This window comes from Fragaria vesca, linkage group LG4 (genome assembly GCF_000184155.1).
Source record: "Fragaria vesca subsp. vesca linkage group LG4, FraVesHawaii_1.0, whole genome shotgun sequence".
Lineage (NCBI taxonomy): Eukaryota > Viridiplantae > Streptophyta > Magnoliopsida > Rosales > Rosaceae > Fragaria > Fragaria vesca.
In genome coordinates this window covers 542,218-557,002 of record NC_020494.1, presented here as the reverse complement: position 1 = coordinate 557,002, position 14,785 = coordinate 542,218, and the positions used below count along the sequence as shown (strand labels likewise).

The following is a 14,785-nucleotide window of genomic DNA, read 5'->3' as shown; positions in this document are numbered from 1 at the left end:
TTCTTTTCCTTTGTTCAAATATTTGATCCAAAAAAGTTAAATAGCTAATATAGTTTTCCTTTGTGATACTTGAATATGTATAAAGACTACAATCATTAACATTCTGATGTTACATAACAATTTGAAAAAGAAAAGAGACAGCTCAATTGTATTGAATTAGAAGTATCAGCAAGCAGGTTTTTGTTGCAGAACTATATCATCATCAGAGTAATAATCCGCAATGAGCCTATAGATGTACGATGGATGATAACCCCCTCTGCAAAGGAAGCACAAAATGATCAGGACTAATATATTAGAGCCTGGAAGAGATCAGACAGTAAATGTTATACAAAATGGTATCATATCAGTTAATACATGATAAGAATAATGTGTAAAGCACCCAAACTTGTTCATACCCCTGGTACTAAACACTGTGACTGACTCGTATAAACAATCATAAATCATTAAGGAAATAGGAATGACTGCTTGGGATGTCCTTCGCCTATTATATCCAGACATCCCATCATAGCCGACACTTCGTTTGTGGCCCAAGTAATTGGAAACATGAAAGAATAGAAGAATTCTATAGTGGAACAGTGAAAGTGAAAGTGTGTCCATCTTATAATTGTGCTATTTCTATATAACTTAACCAAGAAAACTACTTGACAGCAGGCAAAAATCGACACTGAGAGTTAATACTGAAGACTGAAAATCATATAACAATTTACATAGTAGCAAGATATCAACGGAAACTTTGAATTAAAAACTGCATAAAGGAAGGAAAAAAGGTCTTACAGTTCAGTAACAAAAAGACTGACTAGCTCGGGAGGCACATAATCAAATGCAGGATTAACAACATGCAAATGAGGAGCTCCACTACCAACACTATAATCCATGCAATCTGAGAAATCCCCAAAAGGTAATAGCTCGGATGGACATCTCATATCATTCAGCAAAACCTCTGGATTGTTTGGAAATAGGGGACATAACTGAAACAAACAAGGCAATATTAAGAAAACAATATACAAATAGGGGAACAAAAACCTCATATTTTCAGTAGAATGTAAAGTTATCATGGAGCAAAATCATGATCCTAATACATCCAAACAAGAGCCCTTAACATTCAATGCCTTATTTTTTTCAGGTTTTCTTATACAATACCTTATGAGTGCCAGCAACCACAACAAATGGAACAGCGTGCCTTTTCGCAGCAAGTGCAACCATATTCATCCCAACAGGCGCAATGACCCCACCGTTGGCCATCACAGCATGAACCCCGACTATAACCTGCATGTCATCTGCAAGTTAAGGCAACGAAATTTGCATATTATCAAAATATAAGAGAACAAGTATGTGAATCCCACAATTACCATGTTAACTCTTGAAATCATGGCAAACACTGAAGAGTCTGGAATAACGGTTGTTCGCAAATGCTTTTCAGCCAACTCATTTGCAAGCACATGCCCCAAATGCCTAATAGCACCGAGTAAGGAACAAAAAATTATAGAAGAAGAAGAAAGAAGAAATAGTAAACAACAGAATGGATTCAGATTGTGTACAAACTTAGGAGCACCCTCGGCCACATAGACATGGAACGATCTTTTCTTCTCCTTTGCAGCATAGAGGAAGTTCTTCACTGTCCTTGAATGACCTAATGTTAGTATCACCTCACTGAAAAACAGTTCCAGTATTAAATTAGTAATGCAAGTTAAAGAAATTGACCTAAGGTTACAGAAATTTTAATTGTACATCTTAGTGCATAGACTATTGCACAAGTTAAAGAAACAAAAATCTCCAATTCACAACTAGTGCATAACCCTTTTGTGTATGGAATATCAAAACAGAAACATGAATTAATGAGTTAGGACAACAAGAAGGTTTCAACTCAGAGAATGACATCACCATACTGCATAGCAGAAATCAAATTCACTTATGAAAACAAATACTCGATATGTTTCAATATGCAGGAATTCAGTAGCTGAATTACTAGCTCGGGTAAAATAGTTTATACTTTTGATGTATAAGCTCCAACGCCTGGTCTGCGATCAGTTCATGGCAAGTATTTATATCCTCAATGAGATCATTAACTCCCTCAATGATGTGGTGCTTAAACTGCCAGCTCCTAGGAGTTTTATCAGCTGCAACAAATTAGAAATCTACATCAACTCTTGAATAATACATACGTATTAAACTTCCTATGTTTTTCTTTAATTAGACATGTAAAAACTTATCATTAATAGTGTTGCAAGCATAAAAAAACGAAATGTTCTTAAGTAACAGTGTAACCGGAATCATGTGCGTACAATAAACCATTTAAGTGCCTCGAAACTTGCCTTTTCCCTCAAAGTGGCGAACCAAGTTGGGTTTGCTTTCAAGCTGTGCCACCAATGAAGGCGGATGGAAAATTGTTTGGGAAATAGCATCAGATAATCGAAATGGTTTATCATCTTCCTCAACAACATCTCCATCATCACCTTGAGAGACTAAAGTTAATCCTTCAACTTCCAGTGAAAGATCACTGTCCCTAATGATGCGCAGAACACGCCTAACAATGTTCCCAACAGCAAGCTCTGCATTATAACATAGTCAAAACATGTTCATTACAAATATACTCCACAAAAACACAATTGAAAGCTATACATAACTCTACAGATATATTCGAGTCCTGTTATAAACTTGTGCAACCTCAACAGGTTATAGTATCCCACAAATTCAATTAGGAAGATTATATGTAACCAAAGTTGTGCAAGACACCTTCTCCATTGAAAGCTTAGTATTTTTTTCAACATTCTGTTCCAAATCAAATTCCAAACACACATACCAACAGGGTTGGCAGCAATAAGCTTCTGGCCAACATCTCTGACTACCTCAACAAGGGCGGCTGACGTCACCCTCTGCAGGGATATCACCGTCCGGAACAACTCCGCCGTCAGCCGAGCAGTCTCTCTAGAACCCACCACCTTCCTGCAGCAACCAACAGTAAATACGACACACCGTTTGATTTGTATAGATACAAACATTGCATGCATGCTGCACTTGTAACAATCATAAAAACTCACCGTTTCCTGAGCTTGGTGGCGAGTTCATTGACGAGAGCTTCACCTTCCACCATGTTTAGACCAAACCCAAATTTCTGCAGGGGTTTTGAGGTAGTTGATAATACAGAGACTTGAGAGAAAGACCAAATTCTTTGTTAGGGTTTATGAGGACTTGGTCTACACGGAACAAGATTACAGGGTATGGTTAAGAAGAGGCAGATTATGTTGAGCGGTTTCTTACCCTTTTCTATTCCCTTTTGGTTTTGGGAAGTTACAAGTCTTGAAAAAACAAAAAAATCAGTTTTTTTTTTTTTTTTTTTTCTTGAAATTGACAAGCATCTAATGTACAATCCAAATTCTCAAGCATAAACGGATTGGGAATTAATTCCATATGCCATAGCATTGTCGGATACCAAAATCAAACCACACCCGTCTTTCATTAGGCTTTTAGGGTCAAGTCATTCACATGTTCGCACCTAAATCATATGATTCGAGCACAGAACTATACCAAAGAGAGTAATGTAGGCACTTCAATGACAGCAACTGATGATTTCAATGACAATGGCTATGAAACTTCAGCCACAGCAGCGAGTCGGTATGGCAAGTACAATTTCAAAGTTCTCTAGTAGACAAATCCATAAAAAAGGCCGACAAGCTGAGACTAGTTCTACCAGTACACCAATAAACCCAAAACCTATCATTCTCAAGTGAATTACTATCAAAATGATGAATCAGGGAAGCAATACGACAACGGGGCATCTAATTGTTCTGTTAGACAACTGCACAGCCATCCACTGTAATGTGGACTGAACCATACCGCATCTGAGTAAGTGATAGATTCACCTCAGATCCCTCAGATCACGAGTATGCACCAATAGAATGCATGAAACATTGATACAAGATACTGAAACTCCACATGGAACCAGCAAGTAAAAGTTGGAAAGGGAGTTGAGAAAAATAAACTGAAGGTGCCCAATCATTAATAATACAACAGATATCAATGATTTCTCTGAAATCTAAAATCTTTTTAACAAAAATCAAGGTACACAATCCGAGGTTTGGTTTTAAAAAGAAATTCATGACAAAACTGTAAGCCTGAGTATTGCTTAAGCTGTAACCCCCTTCTTCAGTTTAGAAAGCTCGTTCTTCACCAGCCCAGCCCTCTGAAATAAGGAGGAGTTATTAGCTTGGGGGAGTTCAAGAGAATGATGAAATCCATATAAAAGATTCAAAAATAATCAAATAGATTGTGTATGACACTCTTTACAGAAAATGAATTCAAAGTCGAAAATATATGCATTTGATACGGAAAGAACCAACCTTGATCTTAGCCAACATGAGCTTGAATCGATCAAAGTCATTAAGAGATGCCCTTCTCTTCTGAACAATCAGTTTCCTACCCCAAGAGCTGCTTTCCCACTTCTTCTTCACATCTACCGACAAATATACAATTATAAACAAAAAGAAGACGATGAAAGCATGGAGGAAATGCAAAGAAGAGCAACATTTAAAGCGTTGCCAAGCCTACCAGCAGCCTCCATTGCAGCCAGCAGTTCCTTCTTCTTGGGGACCCTCTTGATATCAATCTTGATGTCAGTGAGGGAAAGTCTCTTGAAATTCATTTGGGACCTCACCATATCGGGGGCATCCACAAGAGCCTACAGGAAGCAAATGAAACAATAATTACCAACGGCTCAAAACTTTCAAAAACCCTGAAAACACATTCATGAGACAAAGTATAAATCATGCCATGCTCTCAAGTCTCAACATTGTGCAGCTGCGTTATAACACAACGCAAGTCACTGCTTTGAGCCTCCATAAAAGAAAAGAAAAAATGCACAATGCCAGATAACCCTCAAAGGCTATGCAAAACTATTCAACTTGGATCTTTTCATTTCACACCAACAGAGTGAGCACCATTGTAAGTGTTAACACACTACTTCCCTCCGAAAACTTGAAACTGATTACTAAAATAAAATACATAGATACTTAGCAATTAGCCAATTTTAATTAGGAACATTCATATGCATATAATTCTCATGAAAGCACAAAATTCCTAACCTACAATTTGCTAAATAAAAACAATAATAAAAATATAAAAAATTGGACAACTGAAAATGGAGAGAAAGAGGGAATTTACTCTGTTCTGGTCGATGACGTCGACGATGACGACGAGCTTGCCGTAGTCCTCGCCGTAGTTGACGAGAGCCACCCTTCCGATCTCGACGTACCTCTTGAAAGGCTGCGCAAAACAAAGACAACAAACGGAGTCAGAGAGAGAGACAGAGGAGGTAAACGACGGCGTTTAGAGGAGACGGGAGGAAAGCTCACCATTTTTGGTCCGGTGCGGCGGGGTGGGTCGGGTCAGTAAGAGAGAGAGAGAACAAATGAAACTGAGAGTTTTTTTTCGACAATGAAACTGGAGAGTCGGGGTTTTGTAGTTTTTTTCTTCTTTGAATACGGGGATTTTTTCTTAATATTGTGTTCGGACGCGGGTGAATTTTTAATTTAATTAAATATAGAAAATTTTTAATTTTAGGATTGTTTCTCCCGTTTAGATTTTTATCCCGTAGAATTAGCAATTTTTACGGGAAAATAATCATGAAATTTAGAAACTTAAATTCTCAACTTGAATTTCTCACAAAATAAAATTTCTTATCTTGTAGAATTAGCAATTTCCACAAGAAAATAATCGTGGAATTTAGAAACTTAAATTCCCGACTTGAATTTCTCATAAAATAGATGTCATTTGTCAATTCCCTTGACTGAGGTTAGTCTAAATACAAATTCTTGTTATTTTAAAACTCTACGTCATGAAATCCAAACAACGGAATTCTTAATTAATGGAATTTAAATTTATGGAATTGTAATTCCCATGATTTTAAAATTTCTATAGAAATTGAAATTACTTTATCCAAACTAAATACAGCCAATATGGGTATTTAGTACACTTTTGAAAAACGATCTCTAGCTTAGGTCCAAACTAAATCATTATATTTTAACATATGAAATAAGTTTTAGTCAAACAGAACAAGGTATTTGGGAATTTGTGATATGTTTATGCTTTCTCCATAAACAGAGTATATACAAGATACGCCCAAGTCTTATTAGGAAACTAATTACGACGACAGAATATTCCTAACAATACATAATATTCATTATCTTAACTACAACATATGACTCACGTTAACACTCCCCCTCAAGTTGGGGCATACAGATCACAGATGTCCAACTTGTCAAGTGAGTCATAAAACGCCTTATTAGAGACTGTTTTCGTAAGAACGTCTGCCAACTGCTCCTTAGTAGGTACAAATAGGAATGTAATAATCTGCCGATCCAACTTCTCCTTAGTGAAATGTCTATCGACCTCCACATGTTTCGTTTGGTCATGTTGAACTAGATTATAAGCAATTTCAACAGCAGCTTTATTATCACAATATATAGACATCGCCTTCTTTTGTCTGAAACCCAAATCTCTCAACAAGTGTCTCAACCACAACATCTCACATACTCCAAGAGCCATTCCGTGATACTTTGCTTTAGTACTGGAGCGAGCTACCACCTTTTGTTCTTACTTTTCCATGTAACCAAATTACCACCTACGAAAGTGCAGTAGCCCAAAGTAAACCTACGATCTGTAATATTATCAGCCCAATCGGCATCTATGTACCCAGAAACATCCAAGTGGCTGTGTTTCGAAAAGATTAATCCCTTCCCAGAAGCAGACTTTAAATACCGTAAGATACGAAACACAACATCCATATGAGTCTCACTAAGGTTATGCATAAACTGACTCACAACACTAATTGCATAGGCCAAATCTGGTCTGGTGTGCGACAAATAAATTAACCGGCCAACTAACCTCTGATATCTCGCTTTATTTGTAGGCACTTGATCTAAATACTCTGCTAATTGATGATTTTGTTCAATAGGAGTATCAGTAGGCTTACAGTCAAGCATGCCTCTTTTGCCAACAAATGTAGGAGTGTAGGACATATTTTCTCTGACTCAGCACAATACAATCTTTCCCACGAGCAACTTTAATTCCTAAGAAGTACTTCAAACTACCCAAATCTTTCATCTCAAATTCAGAAGACAATTGACCTTGTAACCTCTAAATCTCCTCACTATCATCAGCTGATATTGTGACTTCATTCTCAAAATTGATGTTGAACAACCAAATGTACACAATTAATGTTATCTAAAAACAATGTTATGGGTGCTCCTTATGTGTTTGGAATTCTACTATACATGTAAGCTGCCCAGGATTCCTTTAAAGCTTATTCCTCATTTGGTTTTCTCATACATACTATTAACTTTAACCGTGGGATAGACCCTATCAAAATTTTTGTTTGGTCACAGATTCCTGCCTTTTTCTTTTAGATTCCAAGTTTATAACCTCTTTTACACAGACTTCATGGTAGTCAATTATAGTATTCCGCGGGGTTGCTGGATTGTGTCAGCAAACTGCGTTATGAAATATATTATCAAATATTGTGGCTTCAATCTTGACATGGATACTGAAGTCTATTAAACTGTAATGTTGACCCTGAATAATTGAAGACTGTAGTCTTTTCACTTTCATATTATTCCTAAACCTTTGCAATTCAGACATTCAGTCATAGAGCTTTTCTGTTAACTTCAAAATAGTGTTATGGTCTCCAAGAACAGTGCTTAGGTGAATCAAGATCATACTCTCCAGAGATTAAAATAACAAAACTTACAAATACAAAACTAAGGCGATATCATAAGCTCGTGAGGTAGCCCAATGTAATAGAGCTCAATATAATTTGGAGTGAAGCCAATTGAACACTATAACTATAACATTTTTCGTATTCTATGTTCGACTGTCCGTATCATCAAAAAATATCAGTTCCAAAAACTATAATAGAGTTCTTAGTCGACTATCATACATCGTTGAGAAGGTGTGCAAGTAGAGATGTTCATCTGAAGGATTCAATAGGTGCATGTTCTTCTAGATAAGCTGCTGCCTCGAAGCACTCGGCAGTTTCTAATGGCGATGACCGTGGATCAGCTTTGTAGAGCAGCCCAAGATTGTACCAGGCGGAAGGGTTTGATCTGTCAAGTCGTAGCGCATCCATGAGAAAGCTTCTGACAACCGGGAATGATTGTCCACCAAATTTTCTGAGAATACATGCAGTGGATATCAAGCTTGGGACATGGGTGGGTTCAACATCTAAAGCTTTCCTGAATGATTTCAAAGCTTCTTGGTGAAGACCCTTGGCTTCATAGAGTAAACCTAACAAAATAACCAGGCTTAGGCGTGCTTTAATCCTCGTAAACAAGCAGTGGTCATCAATTTAACTATTTTCCATATACCATGTTACCCCCTTACAATATGTAGAGGATCAAATAATGGTAGTGTGTACATTCAAACTGATTTCAAGAAAATGAAACTTTCATGCCACAATTTTGTAAGATCTAGATTAAACTACAAGTCGATTGTTCCAAGCAACTGTTTTAATTTGTTGTTAGAAAATCAGTTATCAATTCATTTCTACAAGTTTGATTACGAAGCTTGTAAAAGTTATGCACCACATTCTCACTTTAGACTTAAAGCCATATTCAGCACTTGTTATTCAGGATTGCCACTTTTTCCAGAGACCAATTACCCCTATGTAGCGCAGCCATTGTCTACTATAAATTAAATATACCAACAAATGCGTACTAGTATTATTATCAATGTATGATGCAGTTTAACAGTAATATACCTGTACAGTGCCATCTGGAAGCAGAATGAGGATTGATAGCCTGGGATTTTGAAAGACAGACCTCAGCATCCCGCCATTGTGACAAATTTGTGTATAAATTAGCTAAATCATGCCATGTCTCCATTTCCAAGCTTCTGTTATGGTTTCTCCTACTCTGTAAAAAAGCAAATGAATGTACCATGTTATCCAATCTGCTACTTCAGAACAAGTCTTCTATTTTGAGGTTCACAGCAAAGCTTTGCCTTTTCCTTGACCACAGAAAAAGGTTTTCTTTTTAAAGTTTGTTTATTTGCTGTAAAATATTCCTTATGAACCACAAATATCATATGTGCAATTCCAGCCCATTTATAAATATTTAGAAAACTATTGTCAAACCCATATTTGGTGATAGATTATTGAATATGATATATACTATTAAAAGAGTATCATAAACATGCATGTCTTTAAAGAATAAAGACCAGACCAGATTTGTATCACGTAATCATCAGTACCTTAAGAAGCCTCTTCTCAACACCAAAGTTTTTACTCCGAACTTGAAGAACAGCAAGAAGGTGAGTATATGTATCTATGGCATTTTTCAGCTGGCCCTGCGCAATCTGAAGTTTTGCTTTAGTTCGCAACAGTTCTCCTTGATCCCACTTCCCCGTCTGATCGAGAGCAGCATTGATTACAGTCTCAGCATCAATGAATCTTTTTTGAGCTGACAATATTCGTGCCAAAAGAGTATATGCTTTTATACTAGACCCGGCCTCAAGTTTTAATAGCTCCTTTGCATAAGAAAGTGCAACATCCAACTTCCTTTGCTCAGCATGTTCTAGACAAAGATGAAAAACAATATATGGATTCCTTTCTCTCATGATTGTCTCAGCAGTTTCTAGAGCTTGTAATGCTTCAGACTGCTTCAAAATCCTTTCAGAATCAGAAGAAACTGATCTGGATTTAACCGACAGGGAAACACCCAGCAAGCAATTTGCAATACTTAGCAGTGGGTAGCATTTTCCATCCAACCCTGAAAGTGCTTTACACGCAAATTTTATTCCATCCTCAATGCAAACCAAATTTTCGCTGCAAATCTTGGAGGCAAGTAATAATTCCAGAATGCAGTCTGTGCTCTCGCGATCATTTAAAATATTCCTTAAAAGATTCAAAGCAACCGAGTTCTCACCTTCCCCATAGTAACACAGAGCCAGAGTGAAGTATCTTTCTTTTCTTCCCATAATACCGGGAATCAATTCTTCAATATGATGGGCCAGAGCACTTAATTTCCCTGAAATAGACAAGGCAAAGGAAAGATGCTCAACGATAGATGGATCCCATCCAATCCTTCCAACAACGAATTTCCTTAATAGAATCAGCAGCAGCAGAACAGCCTCTTCTATATTGTTTCTTGGCACAAAGGAGCTTTCCATCTGTGAACGGAGATTCGGAGGGCTTGCATCACAACCACTGTACAGTAGAAAAACTGCAAACTCTTTTTCTATCTTTGAAGTAGATTCAATATCAAGACTCCATTGGTAGAGGAGAGCTTGCCGGTACGACAAGATAGCTTCTTGGGGATCCCCAGCAAGTATCCACAACTCTGGAAGTAACTCAACAGCTTTACCAACAGTCTCTTGTAATTTACAATCAGAAGCAAAATTTAAAGGCAAGCCTTCTGGTAATGCAGTTTCAACAGTGTCCAGAATAATTTTGCATGATTGAGCAGCTTCTGCGAAAATGCGGATGGGGAAGGGAAATTAGAACTGCTGCTGTTATTATGAAAGTGCAGTATCTCAAGAATCTTATAGGTGCACCATTTCAATAGTCAAAAAATTTCATTAATTGTTTTGGAAAACTCAGCAGATGCAGACAAATTGTGTAGGGGACTATATAACAAAGTAAAAGAAATAAACAAAGAGACAGTAAACTTAGCACCGTCTTCAGACAGTGTAAATTATATTAGCATGAAAATCTTATGTTCCTGGATTATCTAAAGCTCATGAGTCATGACATGAAGACATCCCAGACAAGAGGATAGTGAACAGGAGATAGGAAAAGTACCTCCAAACCTTCCAAGACCCTGTAATGATTTCGCTTTAAGCAAAACAGCTTCAAGGAGCAAACTAACAGCATGCATAGACATGGGTGGAACAGCATCACTTTGAGAACGACGTCTGTTGGACTCACATCTTCTAGAAATGGAGACTTTTATCTTGGGAATCACAGCACCAATGTCTATTCCTTCAAATACTTGAAGAGCAGCTTGTGTGTTACCTTTTTGATACTCGAGCCTTCCTAATAGAGCTCTTGCTTCCTGTGAAATATGCAGGCCTCTTAGCTTTTAGAAATTATCAATACGATTGAAGATTCAAGAAAAGCACAATTTATAAATGCGACCATCCAAAATCATTTTGGTATGAAGTAAACTTTTTACTTGAATTCCTTTTATAGCGGAAATGGCCAAATTCTATACTGTTGTACAAAAAATTAATCCAGGTTCAAATTCAGCATCACTGTTGATTGCCCCCATGATAAACATAATCCAAAACCAACTGGTTGCATCTTGAAAGAGGTGATAGTTCATATGTCATTGCTGGAAAATTCCTACCATGGTTTTGGGGAAGGAAAAAACAGGATTGAAATCCAAAAACTTCTTTGTCCTCGACAGGACATTTTGACGAGGAGACTTACAAATGTAACAATATAATATGTTAAACTCTTAACACGAAGAAAAGCACAACATGAGCTCAAGGTGCCTACATAACCCATATTCTGTACAATTCACCCACTGCCAAATCTATTAACCAGTAAAGTCAAGGACTGCAACATAGACCATACCTTCACAATGGCCGTCACCTTTCTTTAAATTTTCATCATGATTAAACCTGGTTTCATAATCAAATAACTTAACAAATCTATTGTACAATTTGTGTTTGAAATAAACTTTCCAATCCACCCAGATGTCAAACATTACTACACAGAAAGCTGCCGAAATTAGCATTATCTTGCTTGAATTACTTAATGCTGTTGGAAACCATCTTTAACTCATAAGGTAAAACCTACAAGTGAGCTCATTTGGATAGTAACAACTAATAGCCATAAATTTACTGTGAGGCATAAGTTGCAAGATCATCCAAGAACAATATAAGTTTACAAGTGTAATTTTTTATTTTTGGACTTGTTAGAGTTGATAATTCTTCTTCTCCTATCATGCCTCAATCTCTGCCTCAATATCCGCCTAACTGATTTCATTCACAATTACTGTGTATATTTGCATTCAATATATATCAAAGGTGTAGAGTCGTAATTGTAGATTTATAGCAGCAAGATTATTGTGTAGTGCATATATAATGTAAAGGTTGTATCGATACTGATTCAATGGAAATCTGTTTCTACATGGTATCAACCTATCGATCCTTACCTGTGCTCTTCTTCCTCTCCTCTTCTTGATTCCTTCCTCTTTTCTTTCCTGCTGTGCCTTACGTTGTTATACCATCATCATCCTTCTTCTTAGTTGTTACCAAAAAAAAAAAAACAATTCCTCTCATCTTCATGGCTGTACACAGTTCCTTCACTTGTCCTCCTTGGACTAGTCATGCATCTTGGGCTCAAGGACTTCCCATCCCAGCATACCAATGGTGCTATGGTTGTCTCAATACTCTCACAAGTTCGCCAGACCCGCTACCGCTCCTCCTTTTGCTGGAGCTCACTTTTCTAGTACTGATCCAAATTGGTATCCCGACACCGACGCTACTCGTCACATGACTGCCATGCCTCTTCAAAACACTCAACCCTACGATGGTTCGCATAATGTTTTTATGGGTGATGGTAGATCTATGCCAGTATCTCATACTGGCACCCTTCCCTTTTCCTTAGGCTCCTCCAATTGTCGAAACAGATTTCCATTGAATCATTATCGATACAACCTTTACATTATATATGCACTACAGCAATAATCTTGCTGCTATAAATCTACAATTACGACTCTACACCTACGATATGTATTGAAAGCAAATATAGTAATATACACAGTAATTGTGAATGAAATCAGTTAGGCAGATATTGAGGCAGAGATTGAGGCATGATAGAAGGAGAAGAATTATCAACTCTAACAGGACTAGCTAGTATAGAGGCATAATTAACCACAAACAATTTTCATTTATAGCCATCGGAGAGTTGATTCCATATATGAATTTCAAGTTGCTAAACTTACAATACAAGGAAATAAATCACAAAAAGCCAAGAAGAAAGACGAAGAATAGATGCAACCAACCTCGTAGTTCAGATAACCACTTTCACGCAGAGAGGACTCTGCTTCTTCAATATTGCTATTATCCACCTTTGCTTCTACCTCGCCTGTTCGAGATGAGTACCCGCTAGCTGAATAGTCTCTAGTAGCCAGGGAGTCCGATGAATGAGCTACATCTTCTACCCTGAATTGCTCACCCGAACGCATACACTTCAGCATCTTTTGCAACCGTCCTCTGATGCTGAATCTTCTTTTATTCATCCACTTCTTAGCTTTCATACCGGATCATTCCAGTTGAACTTCTCTCCAAAAAAAGCATCAATACAACAATAAAAAGAAAAAACATAAATCAGAATTTTCCAAAGAAAAAGTACATATCAGAGCACCCTAGCCTAAAGTTCTAAGATTATGAGAAGACATGTATGTACCCAACAACTTGCTTCTTGGACCTGAAGATTTAGTACGCTTATCTACCAAGAAAAGGAATTTCACTTTGCCATTTCACATCCAAATGGGAGAGACAGAAACTTTAAGCTCCAAAAGACCAAGTTCCAAGAAAGAATTGTAGACAAATTTTAGAACACTTCTGAGTTCTGACAGTAAAGGAAGACTCTAAAATCCTGATTCCCAGTACTCAAATTTCAACAGCACAATTTTCTTTTACAGTAAAGTTCAAGCCCAATTCACAGACTCAACAGCTTCCACCAATTGCAAACACTAACACCCCACAACCAGCTCATTAAAGATGAAGAAAAGCAAGCAACACATATAAAACTCATAAATTTCCCAAAGCCAGTTCAATTCAACACCACAATCAAAGGAAACACAATGATTGTGCTACATAAAGTCAAAGTCAAAGAAAGAGGAAAAGGAAAAACAAAAACAAAACCCATTACAGTATAACAGAAGAGAAAACAGATATAGAGAGATCAAAGAGAGAAAGGAAGTACCTTTTGGTTGGTAAAAGGAAGCAATGACAGAGCCCACAAAGCACCAACTTCCCCATGCATCTCTCTCCAATTTCATCATCCAAAAGAAAAACAAAACAAAAGGGTCAGCTGAAAACTTCTCCTCCTGTTCACCCACGAATCCAAAGCTCCTGTCTTTTTTTTCTTCTTCTTCTTCTTCTTGTTTCTCAGTTTGTGTTTTGTCTGAATAAGTCTTCTGGGTTGCTTGAGATTGTTGTCCCTACAGCTGGGGGGCATTAAATTATGAAATCTAACCCTCTGAATCTTCATTCAAGGGTGTCAACAGAGGGAACAGTTTTTTTGTGGACTTGTTAATTTACTTGAAAACGCATGATTTATATTAAACTCCAATTATATGTGTTGATCTGGTTTAAATGGCAGGCCATTCGAAAGGAATGTCAGGGCCCCAGTTTGAAAATCAAACCCTCATTTTCCACTGGCATGGGTTCAGTCAACTACCCAGAGCCATATTCAATTATGCGTGTGAATTTGGGCAAGAGGGGTTTGGAATGGTAAGCCAAAGGCCAACAAATCGAAATAAGAGATGTTAGTCATTCCTTTTGAGATCTTTTTAACCTTGAGCACATGAAATTACAGTCAAGACGTAATGAGTAAATTATTTCTTCTGAAACTTAGATAACTTCGTTACTTATTAACGGTCAGAAAACATATATGGTACAACAATAATTGTCGTCGTGTGTAAGCATATTGACTATAAACTATTAAACTAAGTGACAAGTGATTTCATTGCAAACAATTAAGCTCAATTATTGAAAAAAACAGTGTTATATTTATACATCACAAATAAAAAAAGGTAAGAAATGAACAAGGACAATTCTC

The 14,785-nt window shown here is 37.2% G+C and overlaps 3 protein-coding genes across 3 annotated transcripts; all 3 read right to left on the bottom strand.

The window, feature by feature from the left end:
* Window positions 1-165: 165 nt before the first annotated feature.
* On the bottom strand, window positions 166-3,091 carry LOC101298118 (translation initiation factor eIF-2B subunit beta-like). The gene is made up of 9 exons (XM_004297788.1): window positions 3,039-3,091; window positions 2,801-2,943; window positions 2,313-2,549; window positions 1,991-2,117; window positions 1,543-1,650; window positions 1,350-1,452; window positions 1,141-1,266; window positions 775-968; window positions 166-256 (listed from the first exon to the last, which is right to left on the bottom strand). The coding sequence occupies exons 1-9, from the start codon at window positions 3,089-3,091 to the stop codon at window positions 166-168; spliced, it is 1,182 nt and encodes a 393-aa protein (XP_004297836.1).
* Window positions 3,092-3,947: 856 nt separating this feature from the next.
* LOC101307194 (60S ribosomal protein L14-2-like) lies at window positions 3,948-5,424 on the bottom strand. The gene is made up of 5 exons (XM_004296341.1): window positions 5,349-5,424; window positions 5,158-5,259; window positions 4,546-4,675; window positions 4,338-4,450; window positions 3,948-4,180 (listed from the first exon to the last, which is right to left on the bottom strand). The coding sequence occupies exons 1-5, from the start codon at window positions 5,349-5,351 to the stop codon at window positions 4,124-4,126; spliced, it is 405 nt and encodes a 134-aa protein (XP_004296389.1). The 5' UTR covers window positions 5,352-5,424; the 3' UTR covers window positions 3,948-4,123.
* Window positions 5,425-7,693: 2,269 nt separating this feature from the next.
* On the bottom strand, window positions 7,694-14,105 carry LOC101306906 (tetratricopeptide repeat protein 7B-like). Its single transcript, XM_004296340.1, has 6 exons — window positions 13,928-14,105; window positions 13,002-13,276; window positions 10,790-11,042; window positions 9,241-10,457; window positions 8,750-8,903; window positions 7,694-8,277 (listed from the first exon to the last, which is right to left on the bottom strand). The coding sequence occupies exons 2-6, from the start codon at window positions 13,254-13,256 to the stop codon at window positions 7,961-7,963; spliced, it is 2,196 nt and encodes a 731-aa protein (XP_004296388.1). The 5' UTR covers window positions 13,257-13,276; window positions 13,928-14,105; the 3' UTR covers window positions 7,694-7,960.
* Between the last annotated feature and the right edge of the window lie 680 nt (window positions 14,106-14,785).